This window comes from Adiantum capillus-veneris, chromosome 12 (assembly GCF_014529385.1).
Source record: "Adiantum capillus-veneris isolate H3 chromosome 12, ASM1452938v2, whole genome shotgun sequence".
Taxonomy (NCBI): Eukaryota; Viridiplantae; Streptophyta; class Polypodiopsida; order Polypodiales; family Pteridaceae; genus Adiantum; species Adiantum capillus-veneris.
Window position 1 is genome coordinate 118,181,746 of NC_140942.1, and position 12,514 is coordinate 118,194,259.

The window sequence follows — 12,514 nt, forward strand, 5'->3', positions numbered from 1 at the left end:
AGCAATAAAGATCACCAATCTTGAGAAAATACAACATTCATTCCGGTGCACCTAACATTGGTATCAGAGCTTTGACAGTGTTCTGTATCACTCAAGGAAAGAACCACAAGAACCACAGAATTGTTTTTGCTTGTTGAGGTCGCACGAACGCAATTTCTCTTCGCTTTGTCGATTCCTAATCGTGTTTTGTTGAAGAGTGACAGGAATCCCAAGAAAGAAGGGCTTGTTTAACCTCCCCTTCTGTTTCTTTTCACTCATTGAGAGCGGACCGTGCACTTAGCGGCCGGCCAATCAAAGTGAGGTGGGAAAAAGCAACCTTGGTGTGAGCGCAAGGCCGCCAAGGGGTGCGCCCGCGGAAAAGAGTAGAACTCGGGTGAAGAGAAGATCCTTCTTTAACGTGACTTGCAAGCGAAAGAAAACCTCAAGAACGTCAAGATCCTTAAGAACCCAAGAACCCAAGCACCAAGACACTCAAGAACCCAAGTTCCTCGTGAACTTAAGAACCCACAAGAACCCAGGACTTCAGAATGGTCATCACTCGAAGCGGAATGGATACTTCGCTTGGAGGTGATGAGCATGAGAGAGGCGAAGAAGAATGTTCCCCACCAAGAGGTTTTTCCGACCCTCCCCCTTTTCCATCTACGACAAGGATTGCACTAACTTCTATGGAGGAGTTGGACCAAGAAAGAGAAGCAGAAAGAAAAGCCTACGAAGAAGACATGGCAGCCATAGAGCGCCAGTACCAAGAAAGAATGGCAGCCATAGCGCGTGAGAGCGAGCAAGCATGCTTGGAAGCCAAAGCAAGAGAAGCAGAATTTGATCGAGAGAACAAAGCAAGACAAGCAGAATTTGATCGTAAGAACAAAGCCCTCAAAGAAAAGAGCGACCACCACAACGAAGAGTTTTGGTGACTCTATTCTCAAGTGCAGACACAAATGCAAGAGATTTGGGGAAAGGAGACTATCTCAGTCTCTTCTTCTCCAAAGCATGACACACACAGGATTTGCATGATTGTGTGAAGCATGATGATGATTTGATCGACAATGATTTGCATGATGATAAGCACAATGTTTGCATGATGATAAGCATGATGATTTGAATGACAAGCATGATGATTTGCATGATCAAGAGGTGATTTCTCACAAGCATGATGAGTTGTATGAAGATGATGTGATTGTTCACAAGGATGATGTATTAGTGGATGATTTTTCTAGCGAAGCTAACCTCGTAGTAAATTCGATCAATCACGAAGAACCGATCTTGGCTTTTGAGTCGAGGTCCAAAGAACCCCCACAAGACGATTCGATCATTCAAGAAGAAACGATCTTGGCTCTCGAGCCTTGGTCCAAAGAACCCTCACAGGAAGTACTATGTGTTCGCATGATTGATACGCAAGCATTGTTCGAATGTTTCATTCGTGATCGTTTCGTGTATTTTAGTCAACATCGTTATGTGATCCCTTTTCCTAGGCATGACATATTGTATGTTGAGCACGTCTCTTTCATGGATGAGCATGAATGTATGCAGATTTTTCATGAAAAGCTGAAAAGTATGTATGTAAGGAAGTCACATTCCATGTCTCTTCTTTGGCATGACACAGTTTCTGAACGAGCACATGATAGTATGAGCACCAAGCATGGGCATTTCCATTGTGATTTGCCACAGTTGATCGATTTCGATCAAACAGAAAAGATTCGATCTCATTGTTTGCATGTGTTTGATGAACGGGTTGTCACTCCGTCTCGATGTTCATCTACATTGTATACACAGTCTTTAGCGAAGACAAGATTTTTTCCCTTCACTTTACATGGAATAGGTATGTTCATGGTTTTGTGTTGGAAATGGTTTCATGAATTTTCAGCCATGGAGATTCTTGAAGAAGAAAGAAGCACGACTCTAGACGAAGTTGAAGCAGGAAAGGAAACTCAGAAGACTTTGTCGCTTTCGGCGCGGCCCAAAGAAGCAAGCGTTGCAGATCTTTATGAAGTTCAAGTATCGTTCGACCCACACATCAGAGTGGGCCGACGAAGAGTCCCTTCCAGGATTCCGGATGCTATTGGCGATCTCCCTCGACGCCATACAGTTCGGTACCAGTACCTCACTTTGAAAAGGAGGGGATGTCACGTGACACATCCAACCCTATGTGTCCGTGGACAAGCTACAGCATGATCAGGGTTCAGTCAGTCCAGTCAGTCTAGATTTAGCAGTGATCTGACACTTTTGTGAGTCTATTCGTAGACCGTGCATGCCCAGTCACTTAGCATAGATGCATATCCTCTGGTTGCACAAAGCATGATCATCAGTATTCCCTTCAGAATCCATCAGGTTCAGTTAGGGGATTTTTCCAGTGCATTTAGCCTATTTTCCCTATTTTTGGTATTTTCACTTATTAATTTTAAGTGACTTTCCAACAAAAGTAGGTAGGGCAATTTTGCTAAGTTTCTATATAAGCAAACCCAAGTTAGCACTAAATGGCAGAAGAGGCAGCAGGAGCTTCCCGCTCAACAGGCAAACTTGGGGGATTCTATGAACTGCATGCTCTGTGAATGTACTGTCTTGTGAGGATGTTCATGGGCATGGTTTGCTTGAAATGCGAAAAGAAAGGATGTGAATGTGACAGTAATAAGATTTAGTTGATTAAGACATCCGTGAAAAGATGAGCTCAGTCTCGATGAGAATGCTAAATAGGTTATAATGATCATGATTTGTATCTGAGACCCTCGACAGAAATGTGATTGATTAGTCTCTGATGTCTTTGTGAAAAGTGCTTGTCTTTGTGAAAAGTGCCCGAGTACATAGAATCGGTGTCTACTGAAGAAAGTTTGAGCCCTTTGGCTGTTATGTAGGCATAATCGAGGGTGGGGGTATGTCACTAGTTGATGATGTGGCATGCCCAACCTGAGAGGAGAAGGCCGAGAGGACAAGGGGTTAGAGTAAAAATCTGCAGAAGTTGTTGTGGCCGAGGGGCCTAAAAAGGGGTTAGGATTGTTAAAACCTAACCCATCAACTTGATCGACATGAAGAGCACCGACCGAGGAGCCTAAATCTTAAAAATACTCGAGCGTAAAAGTTGGGGCAGATTTCCACGTTTTGTGCTGACATGCCACGTGACTGCTCTACGAATTTTCACAATTTACGCTCGCAAATTGTAGCAATTTCTAGCTCTAGCTTTTGAGAACCTATGCTTTTGGGTGAAGTGCTTTTGGCATCCCTTGTACTTTTTGTATGTGTGCTTGTCTTGTGAGAGCAGTTGTACTTTTGTGAAGCAATAATAAAGAAATTCCGGAAGGGGCGCCAGTTTTTGGGGCCAGTTCATCTGGGGATGGAACTCTCTCGTTCCGTGTCGACTTTTCTCCTCTCTCTCTCTCTCTCTCTCTCTCTCTCTCTCTCTCTCTCTCTCTCTCTCTCTCTCTCTCTCTCTCTATTCAAGCAGCAAGTTTCGAAACATCACTCCTTTCGGCAACGTGATGCCTCCGCTAGGGCAAATCCATCTCCATAGGATTCTACGCCACCCCCTTCTCCAGCTCCTTCTCAGGTCTCTGTCACTTCGAACATTGCTCCTTCTGAGACAGGCTCCACAATTAGCTGTTGGACCTTCCGTAGGGATACCCCTTCTAGCGCCGTCCTCCCAACCTGTTTCACTGCCTACCAGAGTGCTTGTGGAGCAGATATCACATACGGACATGGAGCATGTCCTGGACTAGTTGCTTTTACCACCTCAGTTGCCTTTATCCCTTCCTGGTCCACGTCCAACTACTGTGTCATGGGCGAGGGTTACACGGCAGTTCCTTGGACATTGCCCTCCTTCCTAGGGGGTAGAGAGTGCTGAGATAGGCACAACAGTAGATAGTCTCCAAGTCTCAAGTAGACCCTCACACATGACACGATTGAATGGAACTGCAAGAACCTTTGCCAGCATATCTCTAGCATGTATAAAGTGCTCTGTTACTAGACCATCATGATCATATGCCCTCCTGGTCCTTATCCTGTCAATGGCTGTCTTTACTATCTCTGTGGTAAAGAAGAGAGAGAGAGAGAGAGAGAGAGAGAGAGAGAGAGAGAGAGAGAGAGGGAGAGAGAGCATGGATTTCTCACTTGGGGATCTGTCTCATGGTTGATGCTGATGCCCGGACCGCATCTTTTCTACGAGGGCTTAGACACAGATCCAGCTCTTATGCTTACCTCGATTGGTTATCGGCGAGGGACTTTGGCTATGTTACCACAGATTGCTTGGCAGGGGATCCTCAGACACGTGATGAAATCTTTTCAGTCATCACTAGCATTACACTATGGAATGTTTGGAAAGCTCGTTGTCTTCACATTCTCAGTGCGGCTCCACAGCTCCTTCCGGATACCCTCATTGCCATTTGGCTGGACATCATTCACACCCTGATTTGGCAGTGGGATTCTTCCTCGGGTACATCTAGAGCAGCCGAGGCTCGTCGATTTGCCTTCCTTCGGTGTTGGGCCCGATCTCCACTCTTCTTCACACTTACAAGTGGCCAGATTACATGGCATTATGCCCCCCCTCGGTGGTTTCTCCTCCACTCATCACACAGACCACCATGAGATTGTTCTAGTCGAGTTGTCACTATAGTGGCTCTCACCCTTACATTCAGCTTGTACACCCCACGTGATAGGCTATTTTGGCATCCGTTGGGGATTATATTGTACTCAGTAATATATAGCCCTGACTTTTCCAAAAAAGAGAGAGAGAGAGAGAGAGAGAGAGAGAGAGAGAGAGAGAGAGAGAGAGAAATGAAAAATGAAATGATATATTAACATCTTCAAAAGGCCAAAATGACCTATGAGACCATCAGATACAAAGTGGTGAATCTAATACAATGTCTGAAGTACAAGTACAAAAAGTACTGAAAGTAAAAATGAAAACTGAAAATGAAGTGTGAAATGTGAAATCTGAAAATGTAGAATAGGCCCTCAATGACAATCTGGGTGTCGTGCTAGAATGCCTCTGATCCTCTGTTGGAGTCTCCGTCGATGTAGTGTGCTCCTGTGTCTCGGTCGTGGTCGTCTCGATCTCCCGAGCTCAGTCGCCCTGTCAATGAGGGTGCCTCTCGTATGAATGCGAGTACAACCTTGTGCTGGTGGTTGGTCTCTTGGCTCCCTCGATCCAAAGAAGTCTGTGATCTGTCTCTGCGACTGTCGTACTCCATGTCTCCTCAACAAACTATCTCTATGTCGGTGTAGCTCAAGTAGATATAGGCCAAGGCATCTCTGATCCTGATACCTCATGACTCTATCTAGGGGTCCAAAACCCTCCCTGAATTAGCAATGGAAGTGCCCTCGTATCTCATAATACACAGTGCAGTGGCATATGTAGTGTAGCTCTGTCTCTGGCTCTCTACCTCATAGTTGACATATCCTAGACTCCGGCGGTATCCCTCTGAATCTACCCGTCTCAGTCTCCATCTAGTGTGAGGATGTGCGAATCTGACCAATAGCACATCGTAGACCATGAGACAAATAAGTGTCCATGTAGCTTGGACGAGTCACAAACCCATCTTCCGAAAGTTGGAGAAGGTGCTCTTTGTAGAAATCCATCTTGGTGCCCAACTCTTGCATCGGCTCTACCCATGTCCTTCTGGTGTCCAACTATATAAGATCCTGCCGAATGAGTCTAGTGATCTCCGTCCGTGTGACTGGTAGGGAGGGTGCATCCAAGGAATACTGAAAGGGAGGCAATCTATCCATGCTGAGACCATGCCTCTAAAACCATGAGGTCATCTGCGCATACCAACATGATGCATCTCCCTGCATCGCTAACTGTCTAGAGGACTCAAGAGACAATCTGGTATATCTGCCTCTGTGTGTATCCCATAGACTGTGCATAAAGGACACTGATCTGGTAAGAGCCTCAATCTCTATAGGAGGGGCGGCTACCTCCGCTCGAATAATCGCATGTGGTACGGAGGCCTTGGCTCTAATCATCCGGGATATCATAAATACCAAGGGTCTCTCCATGTTCCTCCAACTGTCATGATTCACAGATGGTCCCCACACTTGGACCCCATAAAGCATAGCTGAAGCAACCAAAGTATCAAAGAGCCATAACTTTGTTCGTGGTTCTTGAAACTGAACCTGCGAACACATCCTCTCTAGCCCTCCCAATGCCGCGTAGGCTCTGGACAGTCTAGTCTCTTCTGCTCTCCTCAGAGTAAACCTCGGTCCTATGAATACCACCCCCAGATATGTATATTCATCTGTGTACTCCACCGTGTCTTGACCATATACGAATGCAGGTGCCGATCTCTTGACCCATTGTGGTGTGGTGTTAAACACCATAACCTTGGTTTTACCAAGGTTCACAGACAGTCCACTATCCTTTGCAAAGTTGTGCAATGCATCCAAATGTCTCTGCATGCCCTCTGGCGACTCTGAAATCAACACAATATCATCAGCATATAATAATAAAGGGATCCATGTCCCTGATAGCTGAGCGCCTCTGTCACCCTCTCTGTCAATGTAGTCAGAGACCTCATCTACATACATACCAAAAAGTGTAGGGGACAAAGGACACCCCTGTTTCACTCCAATAGTGGAATGAACAATGTCAGAAATCCCCTGAGGAGTGCGTACCTGGCCAATCACTGAGCCGTATAAAGCCATGATCCCCCATATGATCTCTGTGGGTACTCCCAACTTCAGTAGCCTGTGCATCAATCTGGCCCTCGGCACTGTGTCAAATGCTTTGCGGAAGTCCACAAAGCAGCAATACATCCGTCTCCCATGAGCCCGACCCTCCTCAATAATGGCTCTGAGTGTAAGAATATGGTCCAAAGTGGAGAAACCCCTCCTGAATCCAGCGTGTCCTGCTGCTCGTATGCCCTCATTTTCTGCCCATTTACTCAGTTGTTGTTCAAGAATGGATGCATACAACCGTGCCAATGTGTGCCCTATCATAATAGTACGGTAGTTCCCTGGCACTGTGGGGTCCCTTGCCTTGAAGAGAGGTACAATAGTAGATAATCTTCTGGACTCGGGTAGTCCCTCACACATGACACGGTTAAACAACCGTGCAAGAACCTCTGACAGTAAATCTCTAGCATGTATCAAGTGCTCTGCCACCAAACCATCATGATCATATGCTCTCCTAGTCCTCATCCTGTCAATGGCGTTTTTCACCATCTCAGTGGTAAAGAAGGTACTAGTGGCTGGACATGGCTCTAGAGGGTCTGGTAATGGTGGTTGCCCGGGTACTGTATATAAGATGCTGCATACTGACCCCAAGTCTCGGGAGAGGTAATCACTAGAGGAGGTGAGTGCTCACGGAAGAGATGCCAGGCCTCACCTGAATCTCGATTCAAAAAGAGCTGATACAAATCACGTTCCATCTAGGCTAAAAAGGCCCGCTTCTTCCGTCGCACTAAACGCCGAAGAGCAATCCGAGACTGTCTATATGTAAGAACTCCAAGTATAAGCTCGCTCTGAATCTGAACTCTCATCTCTCTGCATTCCTCATCATACCAACTATTCTGAGGCATGTTCCCAGAACGTCTTCTCTGATCTGGTTGAGTGTGTGGGTATGCCTTTGCTGCTGCTCCATGCAAGATCTCCGTCAATAAAGTGATCTCCTCCACTGTATATACAGGCTCGGCTGCCCACATCCGTCTGTAAATCTCTTCCACATAAACTGAATCCGTCTCTGGTGTAAAAGTATACCGTGTGTGTGCAATCCTCCGTGGTGTCTGAGAGACACTATACTGGAAAGAGAGTGAAAAATTCAGGAGAGCATGGTCCACTGCTACTCCAACAGGCCTAGGGCCCACACTGAAATCCTGAATATTAGAGATGAAGCTCGGTGAAGTCATGACATAGTCTACTGTACTGGCCCCATGTCTGTGTGGAAAGCATGTGAATCCCCCAGATGAAGGAAAAATCTCTAGACCATTAAGTATGGCCAGACCATGCGTAGTCGCCATCTCTATGAGATATCTCCCATACTCTGTGTGCTCTCTATCCTGTGAGTGTCTGTCAAGCCCCATCTCCGATATATCCATCTCTCTAAGCATCTCCTCCGAGGTATCATAAAATACCGTTTGGGAGTTGGCCGTCCTGGCATTAAAGTCTCCCAAGAGAATGATATCTCCATCTCTAGAGAACTCCCATATGTCATCATCAAGTATAGAGAAAGGGGATTGCCCTCTAGGTGAGGTATAGACTGATGTGCTAGGGGGAAAGTAACATATAGCAATGTATAAGAATCTGCCTGTCTCAGCTCTCAGTCTCACCCACATGTATCTTGCCTGGTCATCTCTCCGGACAATCTGTAATAGCGGCTGCAACTCCTCCTTGAATAAGACTGCTACCCCTCCTGAACCTCGACTCCCATGCTGGGATCTAGCGTCTGGCCGACAAGCTGTCTCCCATAAATAACCAGTCACACTTGGCATCAACTGTCCAGATTTTTGATGTGTCTCTGAGTAAAAGACAATGTCTCTATCTCTGAAGCTATCCTCAAAGGCACCCACATCCAGCCTATATGATCCATTACAATTCCATGCCGCCATCCGGAGTGTGGTCCCATATGTCTCGCACCGTCATGCTGTGCGTTTTTCATGAATGGCCTATGAGACAAATATGTGGACATGAATGATGAAACGAACCAGAGGTGAAAATGACAACATAACTAATTCTAACATTGTCCAGGGTAAGTAGGTGAATCTCATTAACAACACTCAGCAGTGTTGAACAGATCTGTATACAATACCAAGCTTAAAGAGAAATGATCATGGTTAAAATTGTTTTGCTATGACGATTATTCTGTACAAATGTTTCAAACGCAAGTGCTCAAACTCATTGTTACTGTGATTTGCAGGTTCTGTTTCAGAATGATTCGTTGGCAACATTGCTTGCCCGAGTTATAGGCATCATTGAGCCGATTATGCCAGACATGATCTTAAAAGGCAAAGAAGCACCCAAATATTTCACAAAAAACTTGATGCTTTACGACAGAAACCAAGTAAGGAAATGTGTATTGTGCATCACTTTCAGGTTTTAAGGATGTTTTGCAAATTTGTCAGCTAGAATTTTTGGTTTTGATTCTGTTTTTTGCTTTTGCTAGTTTTGTTGCCATAGTCGCTCCACCACTTTCTGAGCATACACTTTCTTGTTGAAGTACAAATGAAGACTAAATTTTCATTGGATAGTCCACTTGAAAAGCTCTTAATACAAGTAAAGGTGATATTTAGTACTATTCAGGATGTTGGCCCCTAAACACTCCTGAAAAGGTAGATGACCATAGTCTAGTTGCATGTACTTAATCTGACTATCCCTTACACATAGGGGGACCAGGCTCTTAGACTACATAGAAGAAAAGGCCACATACATCTGCTCGTGTGTGTCTGGAACTTCGCTGATAACGAAAACAAATACACGTATAGTGTTAATAACTCAGTTGAAAAATTTGAGGCAGAGTACTGTTACCGATCTCTAATATTGACTAGACACAACAGCAATCGTGTGCAAACATGTATGCATGCACGTGCACACGTGTGCTTGAAGGCATTTTTGCACACTGGCATCTGTGAATGCTGTATTGCAGAACAGTTTTCTGTTAATAGATATATCATTGGTCAAAGTCGAAGTTTTGTACTCTCCCCTTTCTCTGGGCACCACGTGGTTGGAATATCTGTCTGAATATTCCGTTGTTTTTCAGGAAACCAATAAGCTGGAATATCTGATGCCAAAAAAATCTTCTCTAAGGCATCGCCTTCCGTTGGGTGACCTAGGATTTGTGGACTTCGTAGGATACCTTCTCCAGGTTAACCCTGAAAATCGACCCAGTGCATCAGAGGCATTAAAGCACCCATGGCTTACACATCCATACGAGCCTGTATATTAATAGATGTGGTGGATTAATGTAGGCATTCTGTAGAGTGCTCGTGAATGTGCACGACTCGGCATTTTACATGGAACAGCATATCAATCAAGGCTCATGGGTTTTGTTCATTCAGATGGTGTTTGCTGCTGTGGACCCATTGTTTGCAATTGTTCGCTATAATAAAAGTGCGTTATTGACATCATGCTAATGCAAGCTTTGCGGTGTCTTATGATGGAAATCCAGGCTTCCATTTGCCACCTTCAGTGCCAACGCCTTACTCATCTGTTGTGACATTCAGTTGATTGCTCTTCTTTTTCTGGTGGGGAGCTCGGCATAGGCAATAGTGATTGCTTTCTTTGAAGAGGGGCCTTGTCGTACTTGTATTATTAAGAAAACCACCGCAACTTCTATTTTGCAAGCATCTCTCTCTCTCTCTCTCTCTCTCTCTCTCTCTCTCTCTCTCTCTCTCAGCTCATTCCAACATACACGTGGGTTGGATGTCATAATACCCAGAGGACATACAGACTTGTCCATGGTTTTGTCACACAAACCTGTGTTTTTTGGTTCTTGTCTTTGCCTTCAATAGCCATTACAATGTGAGGGCAATGTTTTGTGGTTCAAGAAGTTGTGTGATTATGGGAATATCTGGGGATCATGACTCCCAAATCTTGCCAAGAATGTGGTCATGTGGGCGATATCTGTTAGATCAACCATCCTAAGATCCAACGTACTTAACAAAAAGACTTGCACTACATATACAAACAAACAAATGATGCAAGGGCATAGTTATGTGCTTTGTGTAACCATAGCCTAAGTACGAGTTCCAGAGAGTTTTTATTTATATGGATGGAAACATTTGCTTCAATTAGTATTGGACCTACTAATGCAAGGATTTTTCTTCATATTTGAAAGACTAAGCCATGAGTAACCAATCAGGATTCTTCTTACGTTAAGCTCATAGAATCTGTATGACTTGGCTTTCTATTTGCAAATATCGCACTATTCTAAGCTTTATGTATTCTCGATGAAACCATCATCTCAATATATTGATCTTTATCTACATATGCCCAGCGGTGTTGTACATTGTAGAGCTGATTTGTAAAAGCTCTCTTGAAACATTTGGAGTTGTATTAGCACCATCCCTAGTAAGCTTTAGGGAAAATTAACAAGGTGCTAACGAAAGACCTTAATTTTCAAAAGCATAAGCTATGTGAACCGGAGCAATCCATCCAAAATTGTTAAGCAAGATTTTGGGAAGTTTTAAAATTTGAGGGGAAATATGGGAATTCTCTCAAAATATAGGGTTATTTTGGTAAATTTCACTAAGTTTTATAGCTGTTGGAGGGCTATTGCTTTCTAACTTGCCTATGTTTACTCCTTGCTACCAAATGCGAAGGGCTATAATGTATGTTTGTAATGAATATAGCTTCCTTCCATCCAAAATTGTTGAGGGATTTTGGGAAGTTTTAAAATTTGAGAGCATATATGGGAATTTCCACAAAATACACGGTTATTTTGGTAAATATCAATAAGTTTTATAAGTGTTGGAGGGCTATTGCTTTCTTACTTGCCTATATTTACTGCTTGCTACCAAATGCAAAGGGCTATAATGTATGCTTGTAATGAATATAGCTTCCTTTTGTTTGAAAAGGTGCATTAGCAAGTCAAAAGTACACATGATAGTTGAAACTTGGAAGCTGAGGCGCTTCTTCCACTATATAGGGAGCTTTTGATAGTGAGCATCTTCCTCTCGAATTGCTTAAAAAACAATTGAAAGGAAGCTGCACTAGGGACCATGCACGAATTTTAGGCAGCGGTATAAATGAAACATGGTCTCAAAGTTGATCCCATCCGTTGTCTTGTGCTATTTTGCACAAGAGCTAAAACAATATTGCATAGCTAGATGTATAAAGAGGAAGGTATGACCAATATCTCATAGCTAGAAGTTCCTATTCATAGTGTCACGATGCATAAACAGGAAGCTACCTTATGGTTCATGGTATGCTCCGCATAAGAGCTAAGTTGCACCTTGTGCTAATGGGGGAAGAAAGTGCAAAGTGAAAACGCAGCTACAAAGTGTATAGATGCAATAGTGATTTGGTTGGTTACCTATAAGGAACATGGACATATTTAAAGGGATATAAGTTTCATTCATTTCCTAAGTGGACATTTTGTACTATCATAGAAATAACGATCACCTTTTCTAGATGTTTTCTTGCATAAGCCTAAGGAATGGCGAAGAAGTGATCGTGGCCTCAAGGGTTTCAACCTCAATTATTAAGCAAAGACTATGCCTCTTATTGGCCACTTGGGCTATGTTTAGAGGATGTCCATGTGCCCAAGTGTAGCCTTACAAGATGATTTGTCAATATCATAAAACACGCTAGACTTGTCATAGAGAGGGCTTTGTGCCCTTGTTAAATGAACTAGCTTATTACTAGGAAAATTTAGCTTTATAGCTTTGAATTCTTTTGTCAAGAGATTTTTATTGGTATGCAATCCATTATGTAGATCTATATTTTTCACATAAAATTTGGTGTCCCAAAGTGTTTAAAAGGCAATGTCAAAGACACTATTTTTGACCACCTTTTCAATGGGATAACCATGAACATAGCATTTTTCATTAGATATATAAGAAGCATGTTTATCAATTGCAAAGGGATTGAAAGAGTG

General features: G+C 43.6%; 1 protein-coding gene across 1 annotated transcript in view; it reads left to right on the forward strand.

The window, feature by feature from the left end:
• The window catches only part of LOC147446399 (uncharacterized), a 44,108-nt gene extending 34,070 nt beyond the window's left edge, over nt 1-10,038 (forward strand). Inside the window, exons 6-7 of the mRNA XM_086525635.1 lie at nt 8,837-8,980; nt 9,677-10,038. Of these exons, the coding sequence (XP_086381761.1) occupies nt 8,837-8,980; nt 9,677-9,862 (330 nt within the window). The 3' untranslated portion in view covers nt 9,863-10,038. The remainder of the gene's footprint in view (nt 1-8,836; nt 8,981-9,676) is intronic.
• The last annotated feature ends 2,476 nt before the right edge of the window (nt 10,039-12,514 follow it).